Source organism: Dama dama, chromosome 12, assembly GCF_033118175.1.
Source record: "Dama dama isolate Ldn47 chromosome 12, ASM3311817v1, whole genome shotgun sequence".
NCBI lineage: Eukaryota > Metazoa > Chordata > Mammalia > Artiodactyla > Cervidae > Dama > Dama dama.
Genome location: NC_083692.1, coordinates 78,831,257 through 78,849,042, shown reverse-complemented (window position 1 = coordinate 78,849,042; position 17,786 = coordinate 78,831,257). Strand labels below are relative to the sequence as shown.

The window sequence follows — 17,786 nt, the reverse complement described above, 5'->3', positions numbered from 1 at the left end:
AACTAGAACACTTTCTAACACCATACACAAAAATAAACTCAAAATGGATTAAAGATCTAAATGTAAGACCAGAAACTATAAAACTCCTAGAGGAGAACATAGGCAAAACCCTCTCCGACATAAATCACAGCAGGATCCTCTATGACCCACCTCCCAGAATATTGGAAAGAAAAGCAAAAATAAACAAATGGGACCTAATGAAACTGGAAAGCTTTTGTACAACAAAGGAAATTATAAGCAAGGTGAAAAGACAGCCCTCAGAATGGGAGAAAATAATAGCAAATGAAGCAACAGACAAAGGACTAATCTCAAAAATATACAAGCAACTCCTGCAGCTCAATTCCAGAAAAATAAATGACCCAATCAAAAAATGGGCCAAAGAACTAAACAGACATTTCTCCAAAGAAGACATACAGATGGCTAACAAACACATGAAAAGATGCTCAACATCATACATATTTATATAGTGTGCTCTCCCAACATTTACTTTCAAAATATCTTCTAGCATCCATTGTAATTGTTTTTTTTTTTAACTTAGGTTTGTTTTAAAGCTATAAGATTTAAATATGTATCAAATATTTGGGAGTCTAGAGACATCTCTTTGCACTTGATCCATATAATTTCCATTTTGGTCAAAAAATAAATTCTGTATAAAGTCAGTTTTCTTCAATATATTAAGACTTTTTATGCACAAACAAATTGTATGTGTCTGAGTGTGCATTTCATCTACACAGGAGGGTATGACTGGAGCCTTGGCTGTAGGTTTGGCACAGGCTGCAGGTGCCTGGGGAGCACTGTGCGCTTGCTGCACAGAAGTAGGTGGATGAGTCTCCAGGCAAGGCAGTTGTGATGTGCAATGAGAGCTGTCTGGAACTCTTATTGAGGAAAACTTCCCTGAAAATCTTTCCTCTTCCATTTCATTCACAACTGAAGGTATGGCTATCAAGAATGCAGGGCCTTTACAAGGGTATTGCCAGTACCACAGGAAGTAGTAAAAAAAACGATTCTCATAACTACAGTTCAGAATGGAAATCTCTCCTTCCTGGACTGTCAAAGATTAAGGGCTCTGTTTCACCTGCACTTGGACAGTTTTTTCCTCCTGTTGGCCACTCACCCCCACTTAAAGAGATAAAAAGCCATCAGTTCCACAGACATATGTTTATTTCTTAAAGTTTCTATCTGCGTGAACTTGTTTGTAACCCAGTTTTCCCAGTCCCCCTAATTATTGAGATATCCTAGGTTTTCTACTCCACAACTCACAGCCCAATTGAAGCCAGAGAATCGTAAGTGATGCTCCCAGGATCTTGTCCAGTGTTTCTGGCACCAATGCTCAGTGGCAACTCAAGTTCCTCTTCTGCACTTCTCAGCCAGCTAGCACTCTGACTTTAAGTTCACACCTGCTTTTATTCTTTCAGTAGGCCCCACCCTCTCACAAGTGCATTCTCTTAAACCTCTTGCTCAAAAGTAGTATTTCTCATTCTGTGCTGAATGAGAATCATTGAAAATTAAATTCATTGGGAATCTGAAATGACCCCCTTACAAGGATAAAGTGCAGGTGAGAATTTCTCTCACACTATCCCCTTCTTCCTTTTCCTTACCCCTCCTACAAGGTTAAAAATCATGTATCAGGACAGTTTGATGTTTTAATAGGACTAGCGCTATTTTACAGTGGGTAAGAGAGGGACTCCCATGAAGTCACAAGATTAGTATGTAGGGGCATTTCTTTTTTATTACAAATACTGAAGTCTATTGAGGATACACAAGGGGCATAATATATCATTACGAGCAAAGCTTATGGAGCAGAACATAAAGATACATAGTCCTTTTGCCCTGATGGAATTTACATTTTAACACCATCTTTTGGGGTTTCTGCACTTTACATGACCCTAAGAATTAATAAAATATAATTAGATCAATTTCAATTTATACTTTTTATAAAATATAAATCAGGCAAATAAAATGTCTCCAAGAATAAGCATGGAGAAAATAAATTGAGAAGCACTGGAATAATTTGTTCTGGAGAATCTTTCATCTCTAAGTTGATAAGATTAGCTAGGAAAATGCTGCAGAATTCAGAAGATATGGGACCATGATCATTCAGTAATGAAATATTTTCGATAGTTCTCATACTGAGTTACACCTTATTCTCACAGGTAAAATACAAAAATGTGAAGAACCAATTTGGCTTTAGAGGTCAACACAGCAGGGTATAGAAACAGAAATTAAGGGGCTCATTTTCTTTTAAGAGTTTGTGGTCTCTGTATTTGAGGTCATCTCAGACACTATCAAAGAAAAATATCAACACAGTTTAACAAGAGACAATAATAAACTTTCCTACTCCTCAATCTAATCCCATCTACTCCAGCTCTCTAAGGGGATTTTTTATTGTTTGTTTAATTTTTGGTGTGTTTTATTTTTTGTTTATTCATTCATCCATGCATGTCAATATATATTTACTAGTGCCTAAAACGTTCATCCTTGGGTCTCATTCAAGAAAGAAACAGAAGTAGCAATCTTCAGTCAACCCACTCCCAATACAAGTACACTCAGATAAAAGCTACTAAAGAAAAATGTGTTTCTATATGATGGACCCAAGAAAATGATAATGGACTCACTTCTGGACTCAGTCAGAGAGTAGTTCTGATGGAGGAGCTGCTTGAACTGGAACTTACACCACCACTAGATTTCTTAGTAAAGAATGGGGTAAGGGAATTCTGGGGTTGGAGTCTGGGATATATCTGGGTGAAAACCTTATAAATTTATATTAGAGAAACTAATATGGCCTTAATGTCAAAGGATAAAACATGCTGTTTAAAGAAATATTAATTTTCAAAGCCATATTTTTAAAACTGTTAGACTGAAATATACACAGATACTATTTAGGTATCTACCTACATACATATAAGATTCAGAGATGTAAATTGAAGCAAAGGTGGAGATAAAAATTTAATAGATATTTAAAGGATCATTTCTGGCTAGTTGAAGAATCTGTGTATGTGGGACAAAAGTTAATTGTCTCTGAAGTGGTGTTGCCCCTCTGTGGCCATGTAGAGATATTACTCTGAATGATTTTATATAGCTTCTTGAAGTGGGGAAAAGACAGTTTCTTCAGTAAGTGGTGTTGACCATACTGAACACCTAAAAGGAAAAGACTAAAACTACAACATTTTCTCACAACATATAAAATATAAACTCCAAATGGATTAAAGACCAAGATGTAAGACCTGAAACTATTAAAACTTGAAAAAGAAAATACAGGCAGTATACTAATTGACACTTCTCTTTGCAACTTTTTTTTTTTTTCTGTCTCAAAGGCAAGGGCATCAAAAGGAAAAATAAATAAATGGGACCTAATCAAACTAACATAAATTAACATTCAGAAAACTAAGATCATGGCATCTGGTCCCATCACTTCATGGCAAATAGATGGGGAAACAGTGTCAGACTTTATTTTGGGGGGCTCCAAAATCACTGCAGATGGTGATTACAGCCATGAAATTAAAAGATGCTTCCTCCTTGAGAGGAAAGTTATGACCAACCTAGATAGCATATTAAAAAGCAGAGACATTACTTTGCCAACAAAAGTCTGTCTGGTCAAGGCTATGGTTTTTCTAGTGGTCATCTATGGATGTGAGAGCTGGACTGTGAAGAAAGCTGAGCGCCGAAGAGTTGATGCTTTTGAACTGTGGTGTTGGAGAAGACTCTTGAGAGTTCCTTGGACTGCAAGGAGATCCAACCAGTCCATCCTAAAGGAGACCAGTCCTGGGTCTTCTTTGAAAGGACTGATGCTGAGGCTGAAACTCCAATACTTTGGCCACCTCATGCAAAGAGTTGACTCATTGGAAAAGACCCTGATGCTGGGAGGGATTGGGAGCAGGAGAAGGGGACGACAGAGGATGAGATGGCTGGATGGCATCACCGACTCGATGCACATGAGTTTGGGTGAATTCTGGGAGTTGGTGATGGAGAGGGAGGCCTGGAGTGCTGCAATTCATGGGGTCGCAAAGAGTCGGGCACGACTGAGTGACTGAACTGAACTGAACTGAATCAAACTAAAATCTAAAGCACAGCAAAGAAACCATCAACAAAAATAAAAGGCAAATTAGTGACGGGGAGTAGATATTTGCAATGAGGGACCAATATCCAAAATACACAAAGACATTATATACCTCAATAACAGAAACACAGTCTGATTAAAAACTGGGCATAGGACCTGAATAGCCATTTTTCCAAAGGGATAACCAATAGGTACATGAAAAGATGTCCAAAGTCTCTAATATTCAGAAAAAGAGCAAATCTATGTCAAAATGAGGTGTCACCTCACATCTATCAGAATGACTATTATCAAAAGAATAGAAATAACAAGTGTGGTGAGGATGCAGAGGAAAGGAAACCCCTGCACTGCCGTTGGGTTGGAAATTGGAGGAGCCACTATGGAAAACATTATGGAGGTTCTTCTCAAAACACTAAAAATACAACTACCATATGACCCAGCAATTTCACTCCCAGGTATTTGTTCAAAGAAAACAAAACTCTTCCAAATTGTATCTGCACCCCAATGTTTATAGCAGCATTTTTACAGTAACCAAGATCTGGAACCAAGCTAAGTGTTCGTTTATAGATGAATGGTTAGAGAAAATATCGATCTTTCATCTAACTATCTATCTATATACACTCACTCATACACACACACACCACACAATGGAACGTTAATCAAATATAAAAAAAGAATGCAATTGCCAAATGGAGCAACATAGATAGATATGGAGTGTATTATACTTAAGGAAATAAGTCAGACAGAGAAAGACAAATACTGTTTTTTACTTATATGTGATATATAAAAATGAATCAAAACAAAGGAACAAATACAACAGAACAAAAACAAAATCACAGGTACAGGGAACAAATGACAGACTGCCAAATATTTCTCCAGAAAAGATGAGTGTATTGATATCGCAAAAGGACTGAAGTTCCAGATCTACAACCATGAGGAGCCACATGTAAGTCCCCACTGGACAAGGAAAGGAAATGCTTTTATAGAAAACACAAGGAAATTAGGAGGGTTATAGTAAACAAAGTACCCTTGACTTTCTATTGATGGCGTACTGACCAGGGAAGAAGAGGCTTCTTTCGTCTTCCTTTTGCCCTCTGTGATGTCTACAGGTCGGGAGAACTCCCCCTCTTCTGCCAGCTCTATTTAATTGAGATTTCTGTGCTTTAAATTTTATACCTTATAGGACAGAGTCAGAAAGATATTTGACTCCAGGAGAGGAGGGAGCCATGGTGGTGGAAGTAAGATTTGGAGTGATTCAAGAAGGGGTCTTGAGCCATGGATCCAGGTGGCCTAAAGAAGCCACAAAAGGAAAGGAAACAGATTCTTCCTCAGAGAATCTGGAAGGAATCAACCCTGCCAAGACCTTGGCTATAGACAGCGGAACTGATTTTAGATATTTTGCATCCAGAACTATAAGAAATACTTTGTAAGTGGTCAAAGTCATATTAAACACTGAGCAAATATTTTCTGTTCACTTTGCTGCACTGATAGGATGGGATACCAGTGCTTGCATTTGCCTGTTGGGATACATCACAGTGAGACAGATCTGAACATTCTTGAGACACCCAACCAAGCTGGATAATATCCTTACTGGAGAGAGTTCTCTCTTCTTTTAGTTGCTCTCAATGTTTACTGTTTTGGAGTCCAGCATACTGTGGGAAATATTTATTTTAATTCTGTCCTCTTATCAGCTACATTTTTAGTTACAAGTTAGAGGTTCTAGTGCAGAAGGAGATAGACTGCGAAGGGAAAAGACCAACACAAATCTGTTGGGCTAAAAAGCGTTTGTGGTTATACCTATACCAATGTCCGTAAGGAATACTAAGCACCGCAAATGCCCTGTGGGGCCCACGGTGTGACTGAGGCTGGAGGAGGGGCTGAGCCCCGGGAGGGTTCCTGTAGAGGCTGCAGGTGCCCGGGGAGCACCGCGCTGCGCAGCACAGAAGTAAGTGCCCGCGTCTGTGGTCCGCGAAGAGGAAATGTGCAGCGAGCTGCGGCGTTCTCTAGGGACTGTGGTGGCCTTTAATCTTCCTTCCTGCTTTGTCCCTGAAAGAATGTAAAACAGGTAGATGAGGCGGCCCCCAGGGTTCTGAAGATACCAGTTCACACTCTGTGAGGAAGTGGAAAAATTACACCGAAGCGTGTAGCTGGCTCCCTCCTGGAGACTCAGGGCTGGGGGACTCTGCTCCACATCCACTCCTCGCACACCTGATGAGGAAAGAGAAACTGTCACAGGCGAGGGTCACCATAACTCCTACAAAACCCTGAAAGTGCCTCCACCACCCCCCCACCCGCTCCTTCCCCGATCCCATAGATGATGAGAAGGATAGAAAGTCTGCAGGACTTGTCAGCTCCTCTCTCTCCCTTAACAATACAGCAGCTGCTCAATCCTTCAGATGCCCCTGGGAGGCAGCCCCAACTCACAGCAAACCTGGGCAAACAAAAGCCCCAGCACAGTGCCTGCTAGCCTCTTCATAATGCTTCCTCTTCTTACTGAGACATTTTCACTGTCAGATACTTCACTAAACCCTGAGGGAGGGAGTGTCATTAGCTGCTGTGGAAATGTTCCTGCTCCTGCAGCCAATCAGCTCACCCAACAAGTCCTGCTCAGGCCCTCACTTTATGACAGGAAGCCCCGCCCTCCCACCTCAACCAATTCAGAATGGACTAGAGAGGAGTGAGGAGAGTGAGAAATAGAAAGGTCATGATTTTAGGACTTTAGGGTCATTTTCTAACAACATTGCAAAGAAGGCAGACTCTGATTTGAATTTGTGGAGGATTTTAGGGAAGAGAAAACAAACGTTAATTATCTAGCTGGCATGGATGCAGGAGATTCTTGCAAAATGAAATTTTATTTCCCAGAAGTTCTCAGGAGCCTTTTTTTTTTTTTTTCTTTTCCCTTTGGCATTTCTTATGCACTCACCTGTGATTCTGAAGGGTGCTCATGCATCAACACAGTATTCATAGTAGTCTTGCCTGGAACATTTTGCAATATTAAATAGGTTTACTTTTAATATATATATATATTTATTTTAGACTGAACCTACATAAACAGTGATATTATTTTTTGTCACTCAATGAGCATTGAAAGTAGAATTGTAAATAGCTTTATTTTTATTAAAACTACTAGTTTTATGTTTATTTTTGTTAAAACTCATTCATGTTGAAGTACAGCAAAAACCACCACAATATTGCAGACTAATTATCCTCCAATTAAGATAATAAATTTATTTAAAAACATATAATTTAAAAATAAATTTTAAATAAAATTTCATGTTTAAATAAATTTTATTATTTTTTTAAATTAGAGATAATTGCTTTACATTGTTGGGTCAATTTCTGCTGTAAAACAAAGTGAATCAGTCAGTATTTTATATATGTATGTATGTGTGTGTGTGTATATATATATATATATATATATATATATATATATATATACACACACATGTATGTCTCTCCCCTCCCTCTTGAGCCTCCCTCCAATGCTCTAGTTCCTCACAGAGCACCAGTGTGGGCTCCCTGTTATATTGCAACTTCCCATTAGTTATCTATTTTACACAAAATACATTTTAACTGTTAACTACTGTTATTTGTGTTCTGTTTTTTGCCTCTAGTAGGTTATTTTAAGAGAAAAATAAGGGTTTTTAAAACATATGAAAGGCAAGTCTTTGCTTTTTCTCTGACTGTACGAATAATAATGATTCTGTGTATATGGATTTTGAGGTACAAAGGACGGAAGATGAGGACCTGTATATTTTCACTGAGGTAAAATTGAAGTGATCTGCAGGCACGAGGATCAGATGAACAGTTCGAGATTACGGCAAATGTTTACTAAAGGAACTGTGGAAAATGGTGTACAAAAATAAAATTGATTAGAATCAATAATTATTATTGGGCACACAGTGGGTATTAGAGAAGTTGAATTAGAAAAGAGGAGAGGGGCAATCTGAGCTGGTCACTTGGAACTTTGCATGAAAATGTGTTTAACCTAGAATGCCTGTTACAGGCAACCTCTAGATAAAGCAAACCTTTTTTCTTCCTACTCTCTTCTCTGGACATACAAGAAGAGATAGGGAAGTTCACTGGAGGGAGGAATAGTTGCATCTCCACTTCAGGGGGCCCCTGAGAGCCAGTGATGTGGCTGTCAGGCGGGTCACTGACTGGGCTCCAGTTCTTTCTGCAACAGCAATGCTGAATCAGTGAGACCAGGACAGACCTACCTGTAATGAGACAGTGTCTCTATTCAGATTTCAACCAGAACTCTGTTTGTTCTATGGAAGCAGGAGCATGGAATATAATGTTACTGATTCCCTATGAAGAACATTCCCAACAGGAGAAGGGTGGTAGAGAATATGGCTATAGAGGAAGGAAGCTGAGAGCCATATTGTGGAAGATCTCCCCAGAGGAGAAGGAAGGAATGTGCCAGAGTGTGCTGAGTCCTATTACAAGGAAATCTGCGATTCAAAGGATCCCAATGCAAGCAAGTTCTAGTGACTATCAGTAAGAGATGCTTCCTTGATAATCACTGCTCCTGGTGTTGAGCCTGTTCAAATGTGCACCTCAGTGTGCTGTGAGGTACAGAAGCTCATAGAAGTGAAATGGAGCTTTTATTAGAGGTGACATTTCCAGTTAATGCAACCTCATTCCCTGGAGGTCAATGTTGGAGCAAATTTCCTATTGGGTCTTTTGTGCCCCCATTTCCTCCCTGTTCCTCCCTAGGCTTAAATTTCTTCCCATTCTAAGCTGATAAGAGTGTTTTCTGGGGTTTTCATATTAAATTGCTGTTGTTGTTGTTCAGTCACTAAGTTGTGTCTGACTCTTTGCGACGTCATGGACAACAGCATGCCAGGCTTCCCTGTCCTTCGTTATCTCCCAATATGCTCAAACTCATGTTCCCTGGTAGTTCAGCTGGTAAAGAATCCACCCACAATGCAGAAGACCCACATGGATTCCTGGGTTGGGAAGATCTGCTAGAGAAGGGATAGGCCACCCACTCCAGTATCCTTGGGCTTCCCTGGTGGCTCAGCTGGTAAAGAATCCGCCTGCAGTTCGGGAGACCTGGGTTTGATCTCTGGGTTGGGAAGATTCCCTGGAGAAGGGAAAGACTACTCACTTCAGTGTTCTGGCCTGGAGAATTCCATGGACTGTATAGTCTGTGGGGTTGCAAAAAACTAGGACATGTGCAACTTTCACTCATGTGTTCATTGAGTCAGAGATGCCATCCAACTATCTCATCCTTTGCCACAATCTTCTCCTCCTGCCCTCAATTTTTCTCAGCATCAGGATCTTTTCCAATGGGATCCTCCAATGTACATGGAGCTGTCACCCTCCTAAGTGTTCAGAGTGACTCTCACTCGTCCTTGCTTCTTTTCATCCCCATTTACACTCACTACAAACAGGTTCCTGGGGCCCTTTGCAGGTTCTCATCTCTTCCCGTGTGAAGCATAGAAAGACCTAGAAGGGGAACTGCAGATGAAATTGGCGCTCTCTCCTTCCTGAACCACAGCAAGGCAGGACGCTGTTCCACAGTCAAGAGGCTGCTCACTCCTATTCAGAAAGACAGTGTCAGTCACAGAAACTGATTTCTCTACAGAGTGTTCATTCTTCACATTCTCAAATATTAGAATCTAGAGGTGCCTGACTACAAAATCTTCCTTCCAGTGAACAACTAAAATAAGCAAAGGAAACGGCATGGTTGTTGTTCAGTCACTAAGTCACGTTCGACTCTTTGTGACCCGTGGACTGAGGCACACGAGTGTCCTCTGTCCTTCACTATGTCCCGGAGTTTGCTCAAATCCACATCCATCGAGTCAGGGATGCTATCTAACAACCTCATTCTGTCTCACCTAAACAGTATGGGGTAGGTGCTAAAAGTCTGAGCAGGGCCTTCCACTTACTCAAACTTAAATTGTGTTATGAAAAGTGAAACAGGATTGGAAGGCGTCTCAATGGCCAAATTCTGACTAAATTCCCAAGAAAAGAGATGCAGCTACAGTTAATAAAGGACTATCTGAAAAGACTGATTAAGGTCTCCTATTTAGAAGTATGAATAGATGGTTGGGCAGGGAATGCTAGATAAACAGTGGTGTAGTGTAGTGAAAGTCGCTTAGTTTTGTCCGACTCTTTGCAACCCCAGGAACTGTAACCGACCAGGCTCTACTGTCCGTGGGATTCTCGGGGCAAGAATGCTGCAGTGGGTTGCCATGCCCTCCTCCAGGAGATCTTCCTGACCCAGGGATTGAACCCCCATTTCGTATGTTTCCAGCACTGGCAGGTGAGTTCTTTACCACTAGCGCCACCTGGGAAGCTCTAACACACAGAAGTCACTACAAATCAATTTCCTTTTTTTCCCCCTCCAGATCATAGCAATCAGTGAACTTGCAGCAATCAGACCGCTTGAGGATAAGATTCTGAGGACAAGAAAAGCTCAAAAAAGGACATTCAAAAAGCTCATTTGCTATGAGCTTATTTCTGATGAGACTACTAATTCCTTGGTAAATTTACCCACATATTGGAGGGACTTTGTCTAAACCAGGAAGTATGTGTCTCCAACAGAATGGAGCATTCCTTCAATGAATAAGGCAGAATCCTGAAATCTAAAACCAGCATAATTTTTTTTTTTTCATTTGTTTTTACTAGTTGGAGGCTAATTACTTTACAATATTGTAGTGGTTATTGCCATACATTGACATGGATCAGCCATGGGTTTACATGTATTCCCCAACCTGATCCCCCCTCCCGCCTCCCTCCCCATCCTATCCCTCTGGGTCCTCCCAGTGCACCAGCCCTGAGCACTTGTCTCATGCATCCAACCTGGGCTGGTGATCTGTTTCACCCTTGATAGTATACTTGTTTCAATGCTGTTCTCTCAGAACATCCCACCCTCGCCTTCTCCCACAGACCAAAAGTCTGTTCTGTACATCTGTGTCTCTTTTTCTGTCTTGCATATTGGGTTATCATTACCATCTTTTTAAATTCCATATATATATGTTGGTATACTGTATTGGAGTTTATCTTTCTGGCTTACTTCACTCTGTATAATGGGCTCCAGTTTCATCCATCTCATTAGAAATGATTCAAATGAATTCTTTTTAATGGCTGAGTAATATTCCATTGTGTATATGTACCACAGCTTTCTTATCCATTCATCTGCTGATGAGCATCTAGGTTGCTTCCATGTCCTGGCTATTATAAACAGTGCTGCGATGAACACTGGGGTACACGCGTCTCTTTCAGATCTCGTTTCCTCGGTGTGTATGCCCAGAAGTGGGATTGCTGGGTCATATGACAGTTCTATTTCCTGTTTTTTAAGGAATCTCCACATTGTTCTCCAGAGTGGCTGTACTAGTTTGCATTCCCACCAAATGTGTAACAGGGTTCCCTTTTCTCCACACCCTGTCCAGCATTTATTGCTTGTAGACTTTTGGATAGCAGCCATCCTGACTGGCGTGTAATGGTACCTCGTTGTGGTTTTGATTTGCATTTCTCTGATAATGAGTGATGTTGAGCATATTTTCATGTGTTTGTTAGCCATCTGTATGTCTTCTTTGGAGAAATGTCTGTTTAGTTCTTTGGCCCATTTTTTGATTGGGTCATTTATTTTTCTGGAATTGAACTGCAAGAGCTGTAAAGCCAGCATAATTATTTGAAATAGAGGCCAAACCAATTGACCACTAGGTAAATTAAATAAATATTGCCTGAAGAGGCTTGCAAGGTAGAAATGTTGACATCTAGATAAAAAAATCAAAAAGAGTCCAACTTAGACTTTTATTTTAGAGTTGGAATAGTGTGAACTCTAGAAATACTTTTGTCTTTTGCACTACACACACACACACACACACGTATATATATTGGGTTTCCCAGGCGCCTCAGTGGTAAACAATCCACCTGGAATGTAGAAGATGCGAGTGCTATTCTCGGGTCAGGAAGATACCCTAGAGAAGGAGATGGCAACCCACTCCAGTATTCTTACCCGGGAAATCCCATGGACAGAAGAGCCTGGTATCCTCTAGTCCATATGGTCACAAAGAGTCAGACAAGAATGAAGCAACTTAGTATATATACACACATAGTTGTTTAGTCACAAAGTCATTTTTGGGACCCCATGGACTGTAGCCTGCCAGGTTCCTATATCCACAGGATATTGTAGGCAAGAATACTAGAGTGGGTTGCATTTCCTCCTCCAGGGGATCTTCCTGACTCAGAGATTGAACCCGAGTCTCCTGTGTCCTCTGCATTGTAGGTGGATTCTTTACTAGTTGAGGTATATATATGTATATATGTATATGTGTGTGTGTGTGTGTGTGTGTGTGTGTGTGTATAGATAGATACATAGATAGATATACATAACCTTCCTGGGTCCACTTGCTCATGTGGATTGCAGTGAAGCAAAATTCAGTGTTTATCACAGGACAGACACCAAGCAAGTAGTCCAGGCAGCCAGGACTCAAAAGGCTGGAATTCACTGATGGCCTAGTGTGTAGGTGACTATCACTGAGGATGAGTCAGATAGAAATTTGTGACTAAACAACAACCAAGCATCACAGCAGAGAAGGCAAAGACAAGGGGCACAGGTCTTGATGGGGAGACAAGCTTAGGGTGTTAAAGGAATAAAATCTCTTTGTAGCTCTTGTTTTTCCCAGCACACTATTACACAAGAAACTTACTAAAGCATCCAGCACTGTTAACTGGTTAGTGGATGATTTCCTCATCTACTGATCCTGGGGCAATTGAATCTATGGTTTGGCATTTTCTTTCCTAGTTCCCTTTAGCTTCCAGTTTAAACCAGTAATGTCACCACCACTAAGACTTTGAGCCACTATGTTCTGGGGTCAAGTGCTTCTCCATAGTCCAAATCTTGCTGCTAAGGAGCCCCCTCAAATGATACACTCTGGCTGACAATAAATGCTGGAGATGCTTTTCACAGTTAGGAGAGTTTTGGCTCATTTCACATAGATTAAAAAAAAAAAATGGGAATAATGAAACTTACCTCACAGGATTTTTATATTTAAATTGGACAATGAATTGGAAATGCAAACCACAGTGGCTGACAAAGAGTAAGCTCAATAAATACCAACTTTCTTTGTTCTAGTAAAGCCTACATCTCCTTCAATGTCCAGGTCTGAGACCTATTACTGTTTGTTCTTTACTCCACATCGGTTCAATGATGGAAGCGTCTAGGAAATTCACTTAATCACTTATTTTCCTGGAGACAGTCATTATTTTTCCCTATTCCCTGGGGTCATATTCTCCTAGCCACATTGACACACTCAGAATACTGAAAGGACCCAGATGGAACCCTCAGATAAGGTTTTATCTTCATTAAGTTTTCATATATTTATTTGCTATGGGATATCACATTTCTCAGTTGGCTCTCCAAGATTTTGTCATTCTCATTTTCTGTTTTCTTATTGATTTGATGAACTTTTAACATATTCTGTTCAACATAATCTTCATCTGAGACTTTTTCAAACATACATATTGCAAATATAGTTTATCAGTCTGTGCACCCACTTTCAAAACTCTTAGTAGTGATGTATAACAAACAATTTAAAAATACATTTTCATATTCATAAGATATTACCTTGAAAGTTTTGTTTGTTTTTTCTCTCTAAGCACTTTAAAAATATTTTACCTTGGTGGCTTCTATTGCTTCTGATGTGAAGTTAAGTATCATTCTTAATGATGTTTCCTAGAATACAATATGGAAAATTTCCATGGGTTTTGGCAAGATTGTTTCCACTTAATAGACTTTTGAATTTGCCTTCAATGCGTTGCGGTGAAAGTTGCAATCTTCTGCCAAAACCAGAGTGGTGGACTTGCAGAATTCCTTATTCAAATTTATGACTTTCCTCATAGCATTGCTTCTGAATAAGGAGGTTGTTTTATAGGAAATCAAGTATAGCAGTGAGCGGAAATGCTTACTATGAACAAAGAGGTTACGGGATGGGTAATAGAAGAGGTAGTTATAAATACCAGCTATAATCATGTGGTCATTTGCAGGAATGAGAACAATAATACTTATGTGAATTTGTTTTTCATTTGATATAAATATATTTATGTATTACATTAACCAGTTTTAACTCCCCTCTCCTATTTGCCTGCCTGTAGTAGTAACATAAGATATGCTAATATAAATCAATCTTATATCTTATTATAGCTCAGTAGTGAAGATAAAGGATTCAATGGGAGAATGTGGCTTAGCTAGAAAAGAAAATAACTTCACCCCCAAATGGGTAAATGAATTTGCTATAATCTTTGCAGGATGAGGTTAGAATCTTTGGGGTTGAAGGAGGAATTACTGCATTATATTAACAAGAACCATGGTGTTGGAAAAGACTCTTGAGAGTCTCTTGGACTGCAAGGAGATCCAACCAGTCAATCCTAAAGGAAATCAACCCTGAATATTCATTGGAAGGACTAATGCTGAAGCTGAAACTCCAGTAATTTGGCCACTTGATGAGAAGAGCCACTCATTGGGAAAGACCCTGATGTTGGGAAAGATTGAACACAAAAGGAGAAGGGGGCGGCAGAGGATGAGATGGTTAGATAGCATTACCAAATCAAGGGACAGGAATTTGAACAAACTCTGGGAGATGGTGGAGGATAGAGGAGCCTGGCAGGCTGCAGTCCATGGGGTCACAAAGAGTCAGACACGACTTAGTGACTGAACAACAACAACATTAGCAAGAAGCATAGTTTTGCTTTCTTTATTCAAAAGTTGTTAAAAGAGTACAGATGGATGCCAGGTTAACAAACAGGGTTCTGTAGCAGCTTGGTACTATCTTAACTAACTGGAAATATCTTTCCCAGAAAGTGCTTCCTGTATTGTTCTTGGTTGGGGTTCGCCACAAAAGAAATTTGTGTAACAATTGCAAGGTGGTTGTGATGAAGTAGCCATAGTTTTTCTGTTTGGGGGGTTGGTACAGGGCTCCAGGGACTATGGTTGCTCACTCATCTTGCTGCTGATCTGATAGCTCAACTTGTTGTTGACTCACAACTCCTTCACTTCCCACCAAACCTCCTCCTCATCTTCTCTGTTTTGGGTCAAATATGCATGTAGCATGATGCCAAATGACACCCACTTCTCCTAAGGTCACCCACTACTGTGAGACTGAAGGAGGAGAGACAGACAAATTTTAGTGTGCCTTTGTTGTTTCCATTCACCTCATGGTTCTAGTTTGTCCTTTTGAGTCATAGTTTGTCCATGCCTTGGTCTATATACAACTTTCTTCTACAAATATTACTCTAGCTGACAAACAATGAGTTCAGTCTCAACATCAGATACCAAGATAACAGTTTTGCACACACTCTTCCACCAGATCTAGCAATTACCTGAGTTCTAATCTTTATAACTAACTTCTTATTCCACACCACTGGTGGTTCTGCTTCTTTGATTGTACCTTCAGTGACACAAGACCAAGAACAAAGGACTAAGGAAATTATTTTTATGATGATTCCAAGTAACTATACCCAGATTTGTGATGTGAGTGTATTTTAGTGAAACTGTCACTTTTAATTATTTATGGAGCAAGTTTAGACAACTTTACACATATTCTGTATGATTGAGTTAAAGTCAAAAATTCAAGAGGAGAATGTTAACAGTAGAAAATTACTCTGGACACCAAATAGCAAGGAAGAAGCTTTTATTTAGAATTAAATCCTATGATCCAGACCACAGATGAAGCAACCACACGATTACCATTTCTTGCTGGGATCTGCAGGTGTGTATTTTAGCTGGAGTCCTGCAGCAGGGAGGCTCTCTCTTACTAAGCTCTGGGATTTTTGTTCAGCTTTTCCCATTACTTCAACCACTGTGAATTGACGGAGAGCACAGAAGAACTTTGCAGTATCTTCCAGCTGTAAGGCTGAAATGGTGAGGCTAATGGAGTTATCTGCTTTCCGGAAGTTTATAGAGTAGTGGCCGTCCCTCGCATTCCCATTTTCTGAATACTGACGAATAAGGTAAGTCATCTGTCCACTGGGAAGCTGCTTGTACCACAAAATGGAGTAGGAGATCATGTACCAACTTACTTCATACTGACAGTTCAGAGTGACTGACTGCCCCACTTGACTGGTTATGTCTGGCTGGTCTTGAGTAACTTTCTGGGCCACACCAGATCCTGTGGGAAAAATAAGAAAACAGAGTTGAAATAGTGAACAAAATAATGTAGAAATTACACTAATTTTGGACCCATATATTTACAAACCAAACTGAAATCATAAGATGCTTGCTTTTCTCCAATCCTCCTTTCCTCCCCAAGCCCCAGTGAATCACACATGCCTGTGTGCAGTCCTTTCACCCTGAACGTTCGCACCCATGTTTGAGAGCATCCCTACCAGAGAAGGTGAAGGCCAGGAACACCCAGAGTAGACTGGAGAGCGGCATGAGGCATGGATTCCCCTGCACAATGTGTTTAATTCTGCCTCAAGCTGAGAGGTCAGTGTCTTTAATTGCCTGAGAGCACATATACATAGCACGTGGGTTCCTTGTGACTCTCCCCCAAAACAGGAAGTGGGGTTTGTCATGTAGATCAACCACACGGTCTGTGCACAGATGGAAAAAGTCTCAGTTCAGTTCAGTCCAGTCACTCAGTCCTATCCGACTCTTTGCGACCCCATGGACTGCAGCATGCCAGGCCTCCCTGTTCATCACCACATCCCAGAGCTTACTCAAAGTCATGTCCATTGAGTTGGTGATGCCATCCAACCATCTCATCCTCTGTCATCCCCTTCTCCTCCTGCCTTCAATCGTTCCCAGCATCAGGATCTCTTCAAATGAGTCAGTTTTTCGAATCAGGTGGTCAAAGTATTGGAGTTTCAGCTTCAGTATCAGTCTTTCCAATGAATATTCAAGACTGATTTCCTTTAGAAGGAACTAGTTTGATCTCCTTGCAGCCCAAGGGACTCTCAAGAGTTTTCTCCAATGCTACAGTTCAAAAGCATCAATTCTTTGGCACTCAGCTTTCTTTATGGTCCAACTCTCACATCCATACATGGCTACTGGAAAAAACATAGCTTTAAGTATATGACTACTCTCTGACTCACCACAAATTTTTACTTTGTCTACCTATTTTTCCCTAGTAATTATGTTTGGCAGATCCTGAAAAGAGGCGTGAAGAAAGCAATTAATATTAAAGGTTTGAACTGAGGGAAACTGAAGATTAAACAAATTGACATACATCGGTAATTATTCAGTGAAATAAATTTTCCATTCTGTTTAAGATATAATTTTGTATAGCCTATGAAACATTCTTGTAATCTACTGATTAGTCATTCATTAGCCTTTACTTTCTTTTCTCCATCCAGAATCTAGTGACTGGTTTAAAATATTCACAGATCTTAAACCTTCTGGGTGAAAAGCAATTTTATCCAAAATAATTAATATATCTTTCTCTATTTTTTTGTTTTTTACTGAGTTCCAGGGCTCTACTTAGATTTTTCAATAAATAAAACTACTTCAACATGAAATGATTTTTAAAAAATCAGTCCCAGTGAAACAGATCACCAGCCCAGGTTGGATGCATGAGACAAGTGCTCGGGCCTGGTGCACTGGGAAGGCCCAGAGGGATAGGGTAGAGAGGCAGGTGGGAGGGGGGATCGGGATGGGGAATACATGTAAATCCATGGCTGATTCATGTCAATGTATGACAAAAACCACTACAATATTGTAAAGTAATTAGCAAAGTAAATAAATAAATAAAAGCTCAAAAGAAAAAAAAATCAGTCCATC

At 40.1% G+C, this 17,786-nt stretch overlaps 2 gene segments (V, D, J or C); both read right to left on the bottom strand.

The window, feature by feature from the left end:
• Positions 1-5,471: 5,471 nt before the first annotated feature.
• On the bottom strand, positions 5,472-6,574 carry LOC133066546 (T cell receptor alpha variable 22-like). The segment is given in 2 exon segments: positions 5,472-6,262; positions 6,479-6,574. Coding segments are annotated over 2 exon segments (486 nt in total).
• Positions 6,575-15,751: 9,177 nt separating this feature from the next.
• Positions 15,752-16,442, bottom strand: LOC133067080 (T cell receptor delta variable 1-like). The segment is given in 2 exon segments: positions 15,752-16,176; positions 16,394-16,442. Coding segments are annotated over 2 exon segments (474 nt in total).
• Positions 16,443-17,786: the final 1,344 nt, after the last annotated feature.